General features: G+C 46.9%; 2 protein-coding genes across 2 annotated transcripts in view; both read right to left on the reverse strand.

The window, feature by feature from the left end:
* Positions 1 to 20,698, reverse strand: part of PCED1A (PC-esterase domain containing 1A) — a 405,386-nt gene that overhangs the window by 156,148 nt on the left and 228,540 nt on the right. The gene's annotated exons all lie outside the window — the stretch shown is intronic.
* Positions 1 to 20,698, reverse strand: part of FBXO41 (F-box protein 41) — a 30,698-nt gene that overhangs the window by 8,861 nt on the left and 1,139 nt on the right. Inside the window, exons 2-7 of the mRNA XM_070756522.1 lie at positions 12,085 to 12,319; positions 10,053 to 10,132; positions 7,351 to 7,706; positions 6,074 to 6,309; positions 4,620 to 4,735; positions 2,903 to 3,055 (exon numbers count right to left, since the gene is read on the reverse strand). Coding sequence (XP_070612623.1) covers positions 2,903 to 3,055; positions 4,620 to 4,735; positions 6,074 to 6,309; positions 7,351 to 7,706; positions 10,053 to 10,132; positions 12,085 to 12,319 — 1,176 coding nt within the window. The remainder of the gene's footprint in view (positions 1 to 2,902; positions 3,056 to 4,619; positions 4,736 to 6,073; positions 6,310 to 7,350; positions 7,707 to 10,052; positions 10,133 to 12,084; positions 12,320 to 20,698) is intronic.

The following is a 20,698-nucleotide window of genomic DNA, read 5'->3' on the forward strand; positions in this document are numbered from 1 at the left end:
TGTCCAATTGTCTCTCTTAGATACCAACGATGAATTAAAATCTCCAGGCCGGCTGAGTAGAAGAACGGCAGGAACGGAGACTCCAACTCAACCAACGCCAGGGATCTTGTGCGTTTCCTTTCCACACAATCTGCTCTGGATAAATTCTGCAGCAGAGAAATTGTTCCACGCTCCCATCTCTCTCCTGCCAGCAATGTCTCCCCCCCTAGCTCCCGCTATTCTTAGAAGCTGGCATCATGTCTGAATGCCACCTCGAGCCTGCGCCTCGTTGTCTATGCCGCTAATTTCCTTCGGTAGAAACAACAACGGCACAGCCAGTGAGTCGGGAAGGGGAGTTGCAACTACGGAGGATTTGAAATAATGTCTGACATGAATGGGAGCCAAACCTAAGCAGAATAACAGAGTTGGAAGGGACCTTAGAGGTCTTCTAGTCCAACCCCCCTGCTTAGGCAGGAAACCTTAAAACTTCCAGTGTTGGGGCACTCACAACCTCTGGAGGCAAGCTGTTCCATGGATTAATTGTTCTAACTCTCAGTAATTTTCTCCTTAGTTCCAAGTTGCTTCTCTGCTTGTTTAGTTTCCACCCATTGCTTCTTGTTCTAACTTCAGGTACTTTGGAGAATTGTTGTGGTTCCGTCTGAGGCCCCTCAGGGAACGGCTGATCTTCTGTCGGTTTCCAGCTCAGAGGGGGAGGATGAGGAACAGGAGGGGCAGGCAGACAAGGAGGAGGAATCCCAGGCTGAGGAGGAGGGAGGACAGCCAGAGTCCCCCCAGAGGGAGCTCTCCCCAGCAAGCAGCCTGGATTCCTTAGAGGAAAATGCACAAGCCATAATTGATCTGCGACAGAGAAGAGCTACACAGCGAAGGGACCAATTGGCTAGGTACTTTCAGCACTAAAGAGGCAACAGCTGGGTTTGGGTGTGGTGCTCTCTGGAAAGGCTAAAAGGCAGACCCACCCTTCCTGGCTTGTGGAGTATTATCTTTGGGAGTCCTGGGACCTGGCTGTGAACTTTGGCGTCTTGGAATCCTGGTTTGTGCCTTTGACTACTGAAACCTTGGGGTGGGTGTGCCAGCAAGAAGCTTGCTGTATTGTCTGGACATCAAGACTCTGCTGTAAAGTATTATAGCCTGTCTGTTGGGAAGAACAGGTTTTCCTCTGTGTTTATTTTGTAAGCTATAAAGTACTTTTGCTTTTACCAGAGTGTCTGGCTGTTTTTTCCAGTTGGTGTTGAGGTCTGGGGGAACCCAGACAGAACAGAGAATAGCTTGACTCCCTCTTCTTTGGGGCAACCCCTGAGACACTGGAACACTGCTATCATGTCCCCAGGATTTTGAACTGGTTCTGAACAGTGCAGCAGTTCAAACCTCACCCCCGGCTCAAGGTTGACTCAGCCTTCCGTCCTTCCGAGGTGGGTCAAATGAGGACCCAGATTGTTGGGGGCAAGAGGCTGGTTCTGTAAAGCGCTTAGAGGGGGTTGTAAAAATAATAGGAAGTGGTATATAAGTCTAAGTGCCATTGCTATTGCTATTTCTTCCTTTCTTCCCTTCCTTCCTTCCTTCCTTCCATCCATCCATCCATCTTCCTAAAGGTTGACTCAGCCTTCCATCCTTCCAAGGTGGGTCAAATGAGGACCCAGACTGTTGGGGGCAAAAGGCTGATTCTGTAAACCTCATAGAGAGGGCTGTAAAAGTACTAGGAAGTGGTATACTGTATAAGTCTAAGTGCCACTGCTTTTGCTATTTCTTCCTTCTTTCCCTCCCTCCTTCCTTCCTCCCTTCCTCCGTCCCTCCCCTTAGTCGTTCTTCCTTCCTCTCTCTATTCCTCCCCTTTTTCCTTCCATCCATCCATCCATCCATCCATCTTCCTAAAAGTTGACTCAGCCTTCCATCCTCCCAAGGTGGGTCAAATGAGGACCCAGATTGTTGGGGGCAAGAGGCTGATTCTGTAAACCGCTTAGAGAGGGCTGTAAAAGCACTAGGAAGTGGTAGATAAGTCTAAGTGCCATTGCTATTATTCTACATTTTGAGCCCTGCCCCCCTTCTTTCCTACCCCCTTCCCTAGAGGCCGTCTCGTCGCCTGATTCCAGCTGGGCTAATTATAAGGTGCCTCCCTTCCAGCTCGACACAATAAGCCTGTCCCAACCCACTGGAAGGCTCGTCTCCTTGGCAATGCCAACTGTGCCAGGAACGAAGCCCCAGCGAGGTGGGTGCCGCCATCTCCGATCTTTTGTTCCCTGGCTGCTTCTCCAGCCCCGACGCAGAGAGTCAAAGCTGTGATTATATCACACGGCCTCTCTCTCCTCCCTGCGCTGCCAAAGACGGTCTGGTGGGCATCGCTGCCAACTCCGCCGTCGTTCTCTCCCCCCGGGATTCAGAAATGTCTCTAGGGACACTTTCAGCAGAACATTAAAGGGATCTGTCCAGTGCAGTCAGGCGGTAGGGAAAGCAAGTAGGATGCTTGGCTGCATAGATAGAGGTATAACAAGCAGGAAGAGGGAGATTGTGATCCCGCTATATAGAGCGCTGGTGAGACCCCATTTGGGATAATACTGTGTCCAGTTCTGGAGACCTCACCTACAAAAAGATATTGATCAAATTGAACGGGTCCAAAGACGGGCTACAAAAATGGTCGAAGGGCTTAAGAAAGTTCATGCAGTTTTTCCTGATAGGTTTTATGCTTAAGACCTTCCACTACTTTTGTAGCCTGTCTTTGGACCCACTCAATTTTGTCAGTCTCTTTTTGCAGGCGAGGTCTCCAGAACTGACCTACAAAAAGCTATTGACAAAATTGAAAGATAAGTTGCAACCCTCACCTGGTTGGGCAGCGAAACGGGCTCAGTCCTTCTCCTTGGAATGAGAAATTCTGATTTGGTTGAAGGGTCCCAATGGCCCCCCCACTTACCGGTAAGTGACGGCTTGAAGAGCTCGGCAGTAGCAGCTGGCCAGCCAGAGGGAACGATCGGTCAAGATGTTGGGGCAGTGGGAAACCCGTAGGATCAAGAGGTTACTCCCGGAAGCTTTGAGTAAGGACTCCAGTCCGGCTTCGAGGCATCCCCTAGCGAGACAAACCCCCCCCAAAAAAGGAAGAGAAAAAAATATTTATTTTATTTATTTATTTTGACTTGTATGCCACCCAATCCCATAGGGCAGTGTTTCCCAACCTTGGCAACTTGAAGATATTTGGACTTCAACTCCCAGAATTCCCCAGCATGCGTTAGCTGGCTGGGGAATTCTGGGAGTTGAAGTCCAAATATCTTCAAGTTGCCAAGGTTGGGAAACACTGTCATAAGGACTCAAATTACAAATTATTGAAATCAATTTAAACAGATGGCTCTGCAGAGTTGCTTATACTTCATTCATAGCGAGCCTTTCTTCAAATTAAAACTCTTCAAGGATTAGATCAATATGAAACTGCTTTGATCAGCTGCAGGCCTAATTTATACCATGATTTGTGTTCAAAAAATCCTGTGTTTGATTTGCAACGTTCTCAACATATATATCAATTGATATGAATCTGGGGAAAAACATATATTAATGCAACTTGTTTGGAAAAGGCATGATTTAAAGCTGTGTTTTCCAAACATGGCCATTTTAAGATGTGTGGACTTCAATTCCCAGAATTCCCTATCCTACATGTGGACACACTCCCAGAATTCCCCACCCAGCGTAGGTGGACGTCACCTTCCAAAATTCCTCACCCAGCATTTATAGACTACAACTCCCAGATATTTATAGACTGCAACTATAAATATAAGCATTTATAGACTACAACTCCCAGATATCTGCACGCAACAGATTCAAACTTTATACAAACCGCTCCAAACTTGACTGTAAAAAAATATGATTTCAACAATCAAATTATCGAAGCGTGGAACTCATTACCGGACTCAATTGTGTCAACCCCTAACCCCCAACATTTCTCCCCTAGACTCTCCACGATTGACCTCTCCAGGTTCCTAAGAAGCCAGTAAGGGACATACATAAGTGCACTGGTGTGCCCTTCGTCCCCTGTCCAATTGTCTTTCCTCTCTTTCACCTATCATATATATTTTCTTTTTTTCATATATCTTCTCCTCTAAGTTCACTTTAGCCTTATATGTATTACTACATGTCTATTTTTCTTCCTATGTAATTTGTGTATTGGACACATGAATAAATAAAATAAATAAATAAATAAATATTCCCAGGTATCAAATGTGGAGTTCAACTCTGCAGAATTCCCCAGCAGTTTGCAGGCTGGGGAATTCTGGGAATTGAAGTCCATATAGCAGTGATGGTTAATTTTTTCGGCATGCGTGCGACAGAACCCAGTAGAGTAGTCGGCGATGGCGCATGCGTGCATGCTACAGGTAGCACGCCTGCCATATATTCACCACCACGGCCCTATTCCATTCTGTCCAATTTCTTCTTAAAAGCCCCCAGTGATGTAGCACCCACAACTTCTGGTGGCAAGCTGTTCCGCTGGTTAATTGTCCTAACTGTTAGGGAATCTCTCCTTAATTCCAGGTTGTTTATATTTTCTTGATTTCGTTCCATCTGGGTGCTTTGGAGAATCGATGGACCCCCTCCTCTTCTTTGGGGCAGCCCCCCAGATATTGGAAGGCTGCCCTCTTACTCACCGTGTGCTTTTCATGTAATCCTCCTTCGTCTCCTTCTTCCCCCTTTGCCTGGGCTTGAGATTTTGGAGGGTGAGCGAGTGGGTCTGGGTGCACCATTGGGACAGCATGACCAGGAACTGCGCAAGAACAGCAAAAAAAAAAAAATAGATAAAAGAGGGACGCCGGCACGAAGTTGGTAAAATAAAAATATTTCACATTTAAAGGTAGTCCCCGACTTATGACCGTAATTCTTTGGAGTCTTCGGAGAGGGGCGGCATACAAATCTAATAAACTATAATTGAGCCGAATTTTTCTGTTGCTAAGTGAAACCTATGTTAAGCGAAGTGTTGACAAAACATGGGTGTATCTGGGAAGACCCATGACGGCCCGCGCGGCTGCATTCTGCACAATTTGAAGTTTCCGAACACTCTTCAAAAGTCGCCCCATGTAGAGAGCATTGCAGTAGTCGAACCTCGAGGTGATAAGGGCATGAGCGACTGTGAGCAATGACTCCCTGTCCAAATAAATATGAGTCAAGCTCCTGAATTTTGACCCCCTGGCCCGTGGGGATGCTGCAATGGCTCTAAATAGGAAAAACGGTCATAAGATCCTCTTTTTTCCTATGCCGTTGTAACTTCGGTCACTAAACGAACGGTTTTAAGTCGAGGAATACAGCTAATGATGTTCTGCCTGACTGGGCTCAGGCAATGCGTAACAGTCCAAGGAAAAGAAATCAAACACACACGTGCTCTGCTAATCAGCAAACTTGTATTAGATAAACAACAAAGGGTTACTCAAAAACAGTTCTTAGTATCCGAAAACAATGAGAGTGCAAGGCTTACTTCAGCCGCATACAAAACCACAGGAAAAAACAAACAAAGACAACCTGGAATGAGCACAGACGTTTCAGGAGTCCTTTTGAATCTTTGAGGCAAACAGCAAGTCCCAGAGTATTCACCTCCCACTTGTCTGAAAAAGCTGGGTTGAAAACTCCAACGGCACGGAACAGAAACTTCAGAGCAGCAACCACAAAATAACACAGATAAACAGCCACAGTTTGCCTTGGCCTCTGTTCCCTTTTATCTCTTTAGCCCTCATTAAGGGAACCACACCCAGCCCAGGTGCTCCTAAAATGTAATACTCCTTAAAGCGATCCCTTCTTTGCATAGCTCTTCGACTACGCAGATCAATATATTGATCTGCAGAAGAACCCAGGGACGAAAGACTGTCTGAGGGACTGCATGCCAAATCCCCTGGGCTGTCTGCAGAATCCTGCATCCCAGTGGCCTCATCCTCCTGGCTGTCTGCCATGTCTTCCTGGCTGTCTGCCACATCTTCTTGGCTGTCAGCCAGGCTTTCGCATTCACTTTGTGCCGCGTCTCTCCCATCTGTGGGAGCAACGGCTGGCCCAGGCCCAAACACAACAAATGAAAGAGAAGAACCTCCAGTCTCAGGAGCAGAAAGCTCTGTTTTACCTTTGAGGAGACTCTGGCGTTTTCCAGCAATACCCTGGTCCACACTGCAGGGTGCCGTGCCACAAATTTCCAGTCCTTGCAGACTTCGGCGGCCCTGAGCAAAGTCTTGGTATCGAGGTACGTGAAGATGCAGAAGAGGGCCGCGCGCATCTTCAAGATCTCTGGGCTGATGACCTCGTTGGAACGGGAGCCGCTTCCCCTCTCCTGCCGGGAAGATTTTCCAGCATCGGACCTGGCTGTGGCATAAAACAATTATTAATTATATTCATATGCTTTTTGTCTCACTGTCAGGTTACGAGCGTTATTAAAATAGGTTGCAAACTTTGAGAGGTTAAATAGAGGTAGTCGCCCAGAAAGTAATGTACCACATTTTTTTTCTCAGCCTGCAGTAATGGTACAAAAGTGAAAATTTAGATACAGTGATACCTTGTCTTATGAACTTAATTAGTTTGGGATGAGGTTCGTAAGTTGAAAAGTGTGTAAGATTAAACAATGTTTCCCATAAGAATCAATGGAAAAGCGATTAATGCGTGCAAGCCCAAAATTCACCCCTTTTGCCAGCTGAAGCGCCCGTTTTTCTGCTGCTGGGATTCCCTTGAGGCTCCCCTCCATGGGAAACCCCACCTCCAGACTTCCGTTGCCAGCGAAGCGCCCGTTTTTGTGCTGCTGGGATTCCCCTGAGGCTCTGCTCCATGGGAAACCCCACCTCCAGACTTCCGTTGCCAGCGGAGTGCCCGTTTTTGTGCTGCTGGGATTCCCCTGAGGCTCCCCTCCATGGGAAACCCCACCTCCGGACTTCTGTGTTTTTCCAATGCTGCAGAGGAATCCCAGCAGCGCAAAAACGGGCATTTCGCTGGCAATGGAAGTCTGGAGGTGGGGTTTCCCAGCGAGGGGAGCCTTCGCTTGGCAACGGAAGTCCGGAGGCAGGGCATCCCTGCGGTGGCAGCGGGTTCGTAAGGTGAAAATATTTTGGAAGAAGAGGCAAAAAAATCTTAATCCCCGGGTTCATATTTTGAAAAGTTCGTATGATGAGAGGTTTGTAAGACGAGGTATCACTGTATACATTATTTGAATGGTCAGGAGTGCCTGTGTAAATGTTGTGTTTCTTCAGACCAATAGTGTAGCATTACTTTCTGGCCGACCCTCGTCCAATTGTTATTAATTCTATTATTCTGTTATTATACAATTATTATCCATTCTGTTATTCTGTTACAGTTAACCGACGATTAACCCACTACCTCCACTGGACGCTGGTCTGTTAGTGGACATATCCCTACCTGCCATCCTGGAATTGTGTCCTGGCCTGGAGAAATTCACCTGCTGGACCTCAGAGGACCCCCTGGGTTCCAGCTCCCACATTTCTGCCTCTGACTCGGTGGTCCGAGAACCGATATCGGAGATGTCTCCTTCCTCGCCCTCGGTGCTGTTCCGGTACGGCCGGCGGTGCCAATTCTGAATGGCCTGCCTACGCAACGCTGATCCCCGCACTCCAGTGGGCCGATCGAAGTCGCTCGCCGAGCCTCGAGACTGGTAGGAGGGCCCGTTGCTGTTCTCGCCCCCGTGATAGGCTTCGGGGCTGTCGCTGTCGTAGCACCCGGAACTCTGGGACACTGCTTTGGCGCAGCTGGAGGCCCTGGAACGAGAGAGCCAAAAACCTGGAATCTAATAAAGGAGAATATTTGTAGCTGAGGGCTATTTATTTATTTATTATATAAAAACATAGAAGTCTGACGGCAGAAAAAGACCTCATGGTCCATCTAGTCTGCCCTTATACTATTTTCTGTATTTTATCTTAGGATGGATCTATGTTTATCCCAGGCATGTTTAAATTCAGTTCCTGTGGATTTACCAACCACGTCTGCTGGAAGTTTGTTCCAAGGATCTACTACTCTTTCAGTAAAATAATATTTTCTCATGTTGCTTTTGATCTTTCCCCCAACTAACTTCAGATTGTGTCCCCTTGTTCTTGTGTTTGCTTTCCTATTAAAAACACTTCCCTCCTGAACCTTATTTAACCCTTTAAGATATTTAAATGTTTCGATCATGTCCCCCCTTTTCCTTCTGTCCTCCAGACTATACAGACTGAGTTCATTAAGTCTTTCCTGATACGTTTTATGCTTAAGACCTTCCACCATTCTTGTAGCCCGTCTTTGGACCCCTTCAATTTTGTCAATATCTTTTTGTAGGTGAGGTCTCCAGAACTGAACACAGTATTCCAAATGTGGTCTCACCAGCACTCTATATAGCGGGATCATAATCTCCCTCTTCCTACTTGTTATACCTCTAGCTGTGCAGCCAAGCCAAGGCACTGTTCTTCAGTGGTTCTCCTCCTACCTCTCCGGTCGGTCGCAGTCGGTGTTAGTGGGGGGTCAGAGGTCGACCCCGAGGTTTCTCCCTTGTGGGGTGCCTCAGGGGTCGGTCCTCTCCCCCCTGCTATTTAATATCTACATGAAACCGCTGGGTGAGATCATCCAAGGGCATGGGGTGAGGTATCATCAATATGCCGATGATACCCAGTTGTACATCTCCACCCCATGTCCAGTCAACGAAGCAGTGGAAGTGATGTGCCGGTGCCTGGAGGCTGTTGGGGCCTGGATGGGTGTCAACAAGCTCAAACTCAACCCAGACAAGACGGAGTAGCTGTGGGTCTTGCCTCCCAAGGACAATTCTATCTGTCCGTCCATTACCCTGGGGGGGGGAATTATTGACCCCCTCAGAGAGGGTCCGCAACTTGGGCGTCCTCCTCGATCCACAGCTCACATTAGAAAAACACCTTTCAGCTGTGGCGAGGGGGGCGTTTGCCCAGGTTCGCCTGGTGCGCCAGTTGCGGCCCTATTTGGACCGGGAGTCATTGCTCACAGTCACTCATGCCCTCATCACCTCGAGGCTCGACTACTGTAACGCTCTCTACATGGGGCTACCTTTGAAAAGTGTTCGGAAACTTCAGATCGTGCAGAATGCAGCTGCGAGAGCAATTATGGGCTTCTCCAAGTATGCTCATATCACTCCAACACTCCGCAGTCTGCATTGGCTGCCGATCAGTTTCCGGTCACAATTCAAAGTGTTGGTTATGACCTATAAAGCCCTTCATGGCACCGGACCAGAATATCTTCGGGACCGCCTCCTGCCGCACGAATCCCAGCGACTGGTTAGGTCCCACAGAGTTGGCCTTCTCCGGGTCCCGTCGACTAAACAATGTCGTCTGGCGGGACCCAGGGGAAGAGCCTTCTCTGTGGGGGCCCCGACCCTCTGGAACCAGCTCCCCCCTGAGATTAGGATTGCCCCCACCCTCCCTGCCTTTCGTAAACTCCTTAAGACCCACCTTTGCCGTCAGGCATGGGGGAACTAAAACACCTCCCCCTTGCCCATGTTGTTTTGTTGATTGATTGACTGTGTGCCTGTTTTTTATATATACTGTTTTTTATGAGATTATTAATTTCAATTGGAATCTGGATGGGTGGGCATTGGATTTGGTATTGTGTACTGTACTGTTTTTTATTATTGTTGTGAGCCGCCCCGAGTTTGCGGAGAGGGGCGGCATATAAATCCAATAAACCTAAACCTAAACCTAAACCTACTTGCTTTCCCTACCACCTGACTGCACTGTTCACCCATTTTGAGACTGTCAGAAATCACTACCCCTAAATCCTTCTCTTCTGAAGTTTTTGCTAACACAGAACTGCCAATACAATACTCAGATTGAGAATTCCTTTTCCCCAAGTGCATTATTTTACATTTGGAAACATTAAACTGCAGTTTCCATTGCTTTGACCATTTATCTAGTAAAGCTAAATCATTTGCCATATTACAGATGCCTCCAGGAATATCAACCCTATTGCAACCCTATTATTTTAACTTCTGCTCCCCAAAGCCATTGAGGAACTGCTAATTTAATGCTTTCAATAAACATATTAAAAAAGAAATCGAAACAGAAAAATGACCAGGCGTGCGAAGTGTAAACTGTGAGTTGATTCCATACCCGGTGCTGGACGATGACCTCTGATTGGAAACGGCATAAGAGCTGTGTGGGGTTGTGTCAGCCATCGACTGCTTGTCCCTCTGAAAGGAGAGACAACAGGGAGGTCACCTCACTTCATCCCATGTCCGTTAAGCCACTAGTTCCCTCGTGGTACCTTTAAAGCCCTACGTGGCATCGGACCAGAATACCTCCAGAACCACCTTCTACCGCACAAATCCCAGTGGCCAATAAGGTCCCACAGAGTTGGCCTTCTCCGGGTCCCGTCGACTAAACAATGCCATTTGGCGGGCCCTAGGGGAAGAGCCTTCTCTGTGGCGGCCCCAGCCCTCTGTAATCAACTCCCCCCCCCCAGAGATCAGAACTGCCCCCAGCCCCCTTGTCTTTCGCAAATTACTTAAGACCCACCTGTATCGCCAGGCATAGGGGAGCTGAGACACCTCCCCCAGGCTTTTATACTTTATGTATGGTATGCGTGTGTTGCATGGTTTTTTTAAACTTAGATTCAATCTGCCAAATTGCTGGCAGCCGGTGATCAGCAAAAGTAGCCTGCAGTATTGCACACTCTAACCACTGCACCACCGAGGTTCTATATATTCCATACTCCATTCTGAATTGGGATGTTTCAATTCCCAAGGAAATTGGAGAAGATCCTTCCAATTGCTTCTCTTGCTCTACAAAGATCCCAGCTGTCAATCGCCTACTTTTAACTTGGATGAGCTCTGACCATGACAGAGGACTTAACTAAAAGGTCGGACATCCCAGATGTGGGAGAAAGTGGGGGGGGGGGGGCGTATATTTCAGCACAGGAACCATTTTGTTCCGAAAAGCCGTCTCTTTGCAACATGGATGCGGAACTACTCACCAGACTGCGCGACACATTAACTCAGTAACTATGTGTAACTATGCAACTTGTTGTATAACTCGACAGTCTCCAAGGATACAGGTTAAAAGGCTGCCAATCTACCTTATCAGAACTGAGGCTGAGAACAACGGCATTCAATTTAGTCTCACATGGTTGCTTAAGAAGAAGAAGGATAAAAAAAATAGCTCAGGATATTTCCATAAATCCAAACGTAGATTTTAAGGAGCTTAGAGACAAAACAGATGTTTACCATGCGATGTACACTATTTTTTGGGAATATAAGATGAACGTTTTTCCTCCCTAAAAGAGGCTGATAAATTTGGTGCATGTTATACTGTGAATGTAGCTTTGTTTTCAACGCTAACCAGGTGCTAACAATGTTCCCAGCTCTTACCAGCTTGCAATCTCTTTCATTGTTACTCTCTGCGAAGAATGTTTTCCAAGCCCTAAGTCTTTGCATGGTTTTTTCCCCATTGGTCTAACTTGCTCCAAATGTTTCTTTCCAGCCCTAACCAGGTGCTAACAATGTTCCCAGCTCTTACCAGCTTGCAATCTCTTTCATTGTTACTCTCTGCGAAGAATGTTTTCCAAGCCCTAAGTCTCTGCAGGTTTTTTTCCCATTGCTCTACTTACTACGGATGTTTCTTTCCAGGTACTAATGATGTTCCCAGCTCTTACTGGCTTGCAAGCTCTTTCATTGTTACTCTTTCCCAATAAAGTTTTTTTAAAGCCCTAACCAGGGGATAAAATAATGTGCTGAACGAGCAGAGATTTTCACAGAGTAGAAGAAGAAACCCAGAGAAGTTGAGAATAGAAAGAATAAGGAATAAAGAAGAGAAGAGAAGAGAGAATAGATTAAGAGAAGGATAGAATAGAATAGAATGAGTAGAGTAGTGGAATAGAATAGAATAGGGGAGGGGAGAGGAGAGGAGAGGAGGAGAGGAGAGCTGGAAGGGACCTTGGAGGTCTTCTAGTCCAGCCCCTGCTCAAGCAAGAGAACCTATACCATTTTAGATAAATGACTGTCTAGTCTCTTCTTAAAAATCTCCAGTGATGAAGCACCCACGGTTTCTGGTGACAAGCTGTTCCACTGGTTAATTGTCCTCCCTGTTAGGAAGTGGAGGTCCAGCCTGCCTTGGCCACGATTTCCGTCTCTTCGGGAAGACCCACCTCACCCTTGGCTTCATTAGCTACGCCTCGGTTGGTGTTTTTGGATCCCGGCATGCTACATCTTCCCAAGCTACAATTCGGAGTAGTTCCACAACTGCTGCTAATGATCTGAAGCTGCTTCTCGGCTCGGTCGGCTCGGTCCAGGAGCTCCTCAATGAATTGTTGAAGGCGGACTTTGGCATTGGCCTCGCGGACGGCTGTCTCCTTCAAGAACTGGTCTATCTGGATGACCTCCCTGTGGGCAAGAAAATGAGAATTAGAGCCATACACCTGGATTAGAAAGGACATACAAACATTTGTACAAAATGTTTTATCGTTGGCACTTCCCCCGGGCACAACTCGCCAGAACATTCTCAAATCTTCCACCACTCTGCTGGAAATGTAGAAATGGTATAAGAACCTACTACCATCTATGGTGGACCTGCCCCAGTGCCAAAAACTTTCGGTTAAAAATTAAAAACTGTCTGGAACAAATTATATTACAAACGTGATAAATCAATAATAATAATAATAATAATAATAATAATAATAATAATAATAATAAGGACCAGTACAGAAAAAATGTAACTCAATGTCATATGGACAGTTGGCAGAACAAAGTATTGCATGGACAGTTCTTGGAGAAGATTGAAGGCAAAGTGGATAAAGAAAAGACCTGGTCATGGCTTACAAGTGGAACACTCAAAAGGGAGACAGAAGGACTAATACTGGCGGCACAAGAACAGGCCATTAGAACAAATGCTGTCAAAGCCAGAATTGAAAAATCAACAGACGATCCAAAGTGCAGACTCTGTAAAGAAACAGATGAAACAATCAATCACATACTCAGCTGCTGCAAAAAGATTGCACAGACTGACTACAAGCATAGACATGATGCTGTGGCACAGATGATCCACTGGAACTTGTGCCGGAACTACCATTTACCAATGGCAAAGAACTGGTGGGACCATAAGCCCGAAAAAGTGGTCAAAAAGGAGCAAGCAAAACTACTGTGGGACTTCTGACTTCCGACTGACCGAATTCTGAAGCATAACACACCAGACATTGTGATCGTGGAGAAAAAGAAAGTATGGATCATCGACATCGCAATCCCAGGAGACAGCAGAATTGAGGAGAAGCAGCTAGAGAAATTAGTGAAATACAAAGATCTAAAAATCGAGCTGCAATGACTCTGGCATAAGCCCATGAAAGTGGTCCCAGTGGTACTTGGCACACTGGGCGCAGGGCCAAAGGATCTCAGTGGACATTTGAAAACCATCGGAATTGACAAAATCTCCATCTGTCAATTGCAAAAGGCCGCTTTACTGGGATCGGCAAACATAATTCGCCGCTACATCACGCAGTCCTAGGTGCTTGGGAAGCGCCTGACTGGGGATGAAATACGAAATCCAGCATAGTGATCTCATTTGCTGTGTTGTACTGACATAATAATAATAGTAATAGTAATAGTAATAGTAATAGTAATAATAATAATAATAATAATAATAATAATAATAATAATAATAATTTATTAGATTTGTATGCCGCCCCTCTCCGAAGACTCAAGCATGGGACTCGCTCAGCCGTCAGAATTTCGGAACCGAGTTATAAGTTCCTTTGGGGCAAGTGGGTATTTTGGTTGTAACTTTGGTTTGTAAGTTGTGGACTACCTGCCAGGGATCGTAGGTACTGCTCGACTCACAACGGTTCATTTAACGACTGTTCAAATTTAGCACAGAACTGAACACATCAGCTGATTACCATTTTTCACACGTGAATAAAATTCAGACGTTCGTTTTTACGACAGCTGTGATCCCCTTTTGTGACTTTCTGACCCGCGAAGTCAACGAGGAAGCAAGATCCACTTAACGACCCTGTTTCTAACTGAACAACGGCATTGATTCACTGAACAGTGGGGGCAAAGGAAAGGGCTCCAGTGGCAACAAAACACAACTTAACAATTGTTTTTTTCTTAGCCACAGGAGTTTTGAGAATCTATTGTGGTGGTAAGTCGAGGACAACTTGTCCAGGAATAACTCGGAGGCCCTGCGATATTTCTGATGATGTGTGTCAGCCCGCTAAACTCATGTGCCTGAATTTCTGAACATTATATCTATTTGGTTTTTTAAAAAAAATTCAACCTTGATTTTTTTTTTAAAAAAAAATGTAAAAACATCTCCGCCGATCTTCTCCATCCAAGCTTGGAAATTGCAAAGTGAAAAACCAACCACACCGGTAATTTCTTTAAAAGGAAGAACGCCGCAATGTTAGAACATCCAGAGGGAAGGCAAGGGAGAAGCATTAGACCTTAGCTAGGAAGCAGCGGGGAAACATTAAACCGCTAGCAAGCAGCAGGGAAACGCTAATTAAAAGCTTAGGTGAATTAATGGGTGGAAGTGCCAGGCCTAATTGGCCACAAGAAACACAGGTGAAGTTGCAACCCAGGGAGATGGTGGAGGGCAGGGAAGAGGACTTCAGCCAAATGCCCTCGCTGGCTGGCTTCAAGGAAGGAAGGAGGAAGAGAGTACGAGAGAGGGAGGGAGGATGGAAGGAAGATGGGAGGGAAGGAGGGAGGGAGAGAGAGAAGGAGGAAGGAAGGAGGAAGAGAGAGTACGAGACAGGGAGGGAGGATGGAAGGAAGGAAGATGGGAGGGAAGGAGGGAGGGTGAGAGAGTGAGAAGGAGGAAGGAAGGAAGGAGGAAGAGAGAGTACGAGACAGGGAGGGAGGGAGGATGGCAGGAAGGAAGGAAGATGGGAGGGAAGAAGGGAGGCTGAGGGAGGAAGGAAGGAGGAAGAGAGTACGAGAGAGGGAGGGAGGATGGAAGGAAGGAAGATGGGAGGGAAGGAGGGAGGGAGAGAGAGTGAGAAGGAGGAAGGAAGGAAGGAGGAAAAGAGAGTACGAGACAGGGAGGGAGGAGGGAAGGAAGGAAGATGGGAGGGAAGGAGGGAGGGAGAGAGTGAGAAGGAGGAAGGAAGGAAGGAGGAAGGAAGAGAGAGTACGAGACAGGGAGGGAGGATGGAAGGAAGGAAGATGGGAGGGAAGGAGGGAGGGTGAGAGAGAAGGAGGAAGGAAGGAGGAAGAGAGAGTACGAGACAGGGAGGGAGGATGGATGGAAGGAAGATGGGAGGGAAGGAGGGAGGGTGAGAGAGTGAGAAGGAGGAAGGAAGGAAGGAGGAAGAGAGTACGAGAGAGGGAGGGAGGAGGGAAGGAAGATGGGAGGGAAGGAGGGAGGGAGAGATTGAGAAGGAGGAAGGAAGGAAGGAGGAAAAGAGAGTACGAGACAGGGAGGGAGGAGGGAAGGAAGGAAGATGGGAGGGAAGGAGGGAGGGAGGGTGAGAGAGAAGGAGGAAGGAAGGAGGAAGAGAGAGTACGAGACAGGGAGGGAGGGAGGATGGATGGAAGGAAGATGGGAGGGAAGGAGGGAGGGAGAGAGAGTGAGAAGGAGGAAGGAAGGAAGGAGGAAGAGAGAGTACGAGAGAGGGAGGGAGGATGGAAGGAAGGAAGATGGGAGGGAAGGAGGGAGGGAGAGAGAGTGAGAAGGAGGAAGGAAGGAAGGAGGAAAAGAGAGTACGAGACAGGGAGGGAGGAGGGAAGGAAGGAAGATGGGAGGGAAGGAGGGAGGGAGAGAGTGAGAAGGAGGAAGGAAGGAAGGAGGAAGGAAGAGAGAGTACGAGACAGGGAGGGAGGATGGAAGGAAGGAAGATGGGAGGGAAGGAGGGAGGGTGAGAGAGAAGGAGGAAGGAAGGAGGAAGAGAGAGTACGAGACAGGGAGGGAGGATGGATGGAAGGAAGATGGGAGGGAAGGAGGGAGGGTGAGAGAGTGAGAAGGAGGAAGGAAGGAAGGAGGAAGAGAGTACGAGAGAGGGAGGGAGAAGGGAAGGAAGATGGGAGGGAAGGAGGGAGGGAGAGATTGAGAAGGAGGAAGGAAGGAAGGAGGAAAAGAGAGTACGAGACAGGGAGGGAGGAGGGAAGGAAGGAAGATAGGAGGGAAGGAGGGAGGGAGGGTGAGAGAGAAGGAGGAAGGAAGGAGGAAGAGAGAGTACGAGACAGGGAGGGAGGGAGGATGGATGGAAGGAAGATGGGAGGGAAGGAGGGAGGGTGAGAGAGAAGGAGGAAGGAAGGAGGAAGAGAGAGTACGAGACAGGGAGGGAGGGAGGATGGATGGAAGGAAGATGGGAGGGAAGGAGGGAGGGTGAGAGAGTGAGAAGGAGGAAGGAAGGAAGGAGGAAGAGAGAGTACAAGACAGGGAGGAAGGGAAGATGGAAGGAAGGAAGATGGGAGGGAAGAAGGGAGGCTGAGAGAGTGAGAAGGAGGAAGGAAGGAGGAAGAGAGAGTACGAGAGGGAGAGGGAGGGAGGAAGGAAGGAAAAAGGAAGATGGGAGTGAAGGAGCAAGGGAGAGAGTGAGAGAGTGGAAGGAAGGAAGGTAGGAAGGAAGGTATAGAGAGAGAGGGAGAAAGAAAAGAAGGAAGGAAGAAGGGAGGGAGGGAGGGAAGGATGGAGGGAGTCAGAGGGAGGAAGGGAAGAAGGAAGGGAGGGAGGGAGGGGAAGGGATGGGGAGAAATGCAGTGCAGGGTCCCTGGGGGGGCGAGCTACGTGATCCTCTTTTGTGACCTTCTGCCAAGCCCAGCCAATGGGAAAGCCCAGTTCACTTAACAACTGAGTCATTAACTTAATAACTGCACTGATTCACTTCTCTCAACTTGTTACAAGAAATGTCCTAAAAATGGGGGAAACTCACTAACCAATTTCTCACTTAGCAACATACGTTTTGGGGATCGGTTGTGGTCTCAAACCGAGGACTTCCTACCGGTCATTGGAGTCCTGCCCCACGCAAAACGAAACCAGACCCATCATGTATGAGGTCTGGAGTGGACTCCCTCACATAGGAGCCCAATTTGCAGATGGGAAAGAGATGCATTTATATACAGAACGGTCCTTCCTGCGAGAGCCACGAAGGTTATTTCCTTGTTAAAAACTCCATTCCGTTTAAAATGCGGTCGGGTTTCGCCCATCGACCGTTTATTCCTCCTCTGTCTGCACGTTCAAACTGCGGTTGACAGGTCCAGTCAAGGAGATGGAGCTTCCGTTGGCAAGAAAAAAATAAAAATAAAAATAAATTGAATTCTTTGCTGTACTTTTAGATATGCATCAGTTTAATTGGTATGGAATGGAACACAAAATGGCAAAGTTGCTGATGAAATTCCAGAAAACAGAATATTTAATGCAATCGGAATGTATACTTCATGGGGACGGGTCACCTCAAGGTGGGGAGGATATTCGTGAAGTGTTTAAACACAGAGAAAAATCAATCCTCCTAATTTTGCTTATTTATTGGGGGGGAGAGTAGCGAAGAAGATACTGTGCCCAGAATAACAAAAGACAAGAGCTGAAAGGGACCTTGGAGGTCTTCTAGTCCAACCCCCTGCTTAGGCAGGAAACCCTACACTACTTCAGGCAAATGGTTATTCAACATCTTCTTAAAAGCTTCCAGTGTTGGAGCATTTACAACTTCTGGTGGCAGGTAGTTCCAAGGATTAATTATTCTAACTGTCAGGAAGTTTCTCCTTAGCTCTAAGTTGCTTCCCTCATTGCCTATTTCCTAGGGCTGAGAAGAAAGTGGCTGGCCCAAGATGATCCAGCTGGCTTTGGGCTTAAGACAGGACTAGAACTCGCCAACTCCTGGTTATTGACCCAAAGTGATCTAGTCAGCTTTAATGTCTAAGGCAGAACAAGAACTCACAGTCTCCTGGGGATTGGCTCAATGTCACTCAACTGACTTTCATGTCTAAGGTGACACTAGAACTCATAACCTCCTGGCGACTGGCCCAAAGTCACCTAGTCAGCTTTAATGCCTAAGGTGACACTAGAACTCACAACCTCTTGGTGCTTGGCCCAAAGTCACCTAGTCAGCTTTGATAGCTAAGGCAGGATTAGAACTCACAACCTCTTGGTGCTTGGCCTACAGTCATCTAACTGGCTTTCATGCCACTAGAACTCACAGTCTCCTGGTGATTGACCCAAAGTCAACCAGATGACTATTCTATTCCTAATACTGATTAGAAGTTGTTGCGGGAAGAGCTTGATTGCCGCCTGGAGTTGTGTGGTCTCCATTCCTGGAGTTTTTAAAGAAAAGACCGCACCACCATTTGTCCGCAATGGTATAAGGTCTTCTACATTGGGCAGCGGGTATTCTGCCGGACTTTCTGGTAGAAGCCTCCCGAAAATTCACGGGTACAAATTTCAGACACACGCACGTTTGAAAGTTCAAAACAATGTTCTTTATCACAAAATTCAAAAGAAACAAAGCACCGTTTTTGTATTGCAAAGAGCACTCATCCCCAAAACAACCTTGTCGGCTGTACAAGTCCCTTAATCAGTCTTTAAGTACTTAGCTAGCAGCTGTGAAGAAACGTCACAGCCCTTCTTCTTCCAACGAAGTGAAACACACACACACACTTTACTCTGCTTTGGTGTCAAAGGTGTGAAAAATCCACAAACAAAGTTCAGAAACAGCGAGGCACGATCCTGAAGAACTGCGATCAGATAATCTTCCACAACGACCAAACTAGCACGCTATTTATATCAGCAGCCCTAATTACTGGAGCCCCACCCAAACACGGGTGGCCTCTCTTATCTCCTGTAATATGTCCTCAATTGGTCTCTTCGATGCATAAATCTGCGCATGCATGGATTTAACACTTCGTCATCTGAATCTACCGAAGATAATGGAGATTGGCTTCCTGGGCTGTGTGCCAAGCCCCCCTCTTCCAAGTCACCCCCACCTTCTTCTTCGTACGAGGAGACTGTACTACCTGACTCTGTCAGCAATAAAACAGGCCTATGACATGTTGATGTTTCCCCTGCATCCATCTCCACATTCCTTGGGGCAGGAGCTGGGCCAGAGCCAACCACAACAGCGGGTAGGACTAGAAGACCTCCAAGGTCCTTCCCAGTCTTGGAATTCTACGATTTTTAAAGATGAACACGGCATAAACTCGCCGGCATATTCTCCTGCCCTTAAAATAAAGTTGGCTTAGATGCTGCAGAGACTTAATTGGAAACGAAGCGAAGATTCTCATCTCTATGCAAATGCCAGTGTTAAATAAAGATCAGGGAAGGGAGAGCTACTAACGGGAGCAGCTGAAGGCTTACTCCGACCGTTGAGCCGTCAAGGCAGCCGCGAGGAAAAGGAAAAACCAGCCTTTGCAAGCAACCAAAAAAAAAATAAAATGCAACAATTTCTCTTTAAAACACTCTGGTTCAGCCCAAACCTAGGGCATTTCAAATTTTTTCCTCCGTTCCTTCAGAATGGAGCTCCGAACCCCCCCGAAGCAATTTTTCTCACCAGCTTTCCAGTTCGAAACACAACTTGACTTACAAGAATTCATTTTGTGAACGTTGGAAATGAACAAAAGGCCCTGAAAAAGATTGAACTTAGGACCCGTTTTTCCGCTTGCAGGGTATCAGATGATCAGAATTTTTAGGCCAAGTCTATTTTCATTGTTACTCTCTGCAAAGAATGTTTTCCAAGCCCTAAGTCTTTGCAGGGTTTTTTCATTGCTGTAACTTGCTCTGAGTAAGTTTCTTTCCAGCCCTAACCAGGTGCTAACAATGTTACCAGCTCTTACCGGCTTGCAAGCTCTTTCATTGTTACTCTCTGCAAAGAATGTTTTCCAAGCCCTAAGTCTTTGCAGGGTTTTCTTCATTGCTGTAACTTGCTCTGAGTAAGTTTCTTTCCAGCCCTAACCAGGTGCTAACAATGTTCCCAGCTCTTACCGGCTTGCAAGCTCTTTCATTGTTACTCTCTGCAAAGAATGTTTTCCAAGCCCTGAGTCTTTGCAGGGTTTTCTTCATTGCTGTAACTTGCTCTGAGTAAGTTTCTTTCCAGCCCTAACCAGGTGCTAACAATGTTCCCAGCTCTTACCGGCTTGCAAGCTCTTTCATTGTTACTCTCTGTAAAGAGTGTTTTCCAAGCCCTAAGTCTTTGCAGGGTTTTTTCATTGCTGTAACTTGCTCTGAGTAAGTTTCTTTCCAGCCCTAACCAGGTGCTAACAATGTTCCCAGCTCTTACCGGCTTGCAAGCTCTTTCATTGTTACTCTCTGCAAAGAATGTTTTCCAAGCCCTAAGTCTTTGCAGGGTTTTCTTCATTGCTGTAACTTGCTCTGAGTAAGTTTCTTTCCAGCCCTAACCAGGTACTAACAATGTTCCCAGCTCTTACCAGCTTGCAAGCTCTTTCATTGTTACTCTCTGCAAAGAATGTTTTCCAAGCCCTGAGTCTTTGCAGGGTTTTCTTCATTGCTGTAACTTGCTCTGAGTAAGTTTCTTTCCAGCCCTAACCAGGTGCTAACAATGTTCCCAGCTCTTACCGGCTTGCAAGCTCTTTCATTGTTACTCTCTGCAAAGAATGTTTTCCAAGCCCTGAGTCTTTGCAGGGTTTTCTTCATTGCTGTAACTTGCTCTGAGTAAGTTTCTTTCCAGCCCTAACCAGGTGCTAACAATGTTCCCAGCTCTTACCGGCTTGCAAGCTCTTTCATTGTTACTCTCTGCAAAGAATGTTTTCCAAGCCCTGAGTCTTTGCAGGTTTTTTTTCCCATTGCTCTACTTGCTCCAAAAATTTCTTTCCAGGTGCTAA

The sequence above is a fragment of the Erythrolamprus reginae genome, chromosome 7, assembly GCF_031021105.1.
Source record: "Erythrolamprus reginae isolate rEryReg1 chromosome 7, rEryReg1.hap1, whole genome shotgun sequence".
NCBI lineage: Eukaryota > Metazoa > Chordata > Lepidosauria > Squamata > Dipsadidae > Erythrolamprus > Erythrolamprus reginae.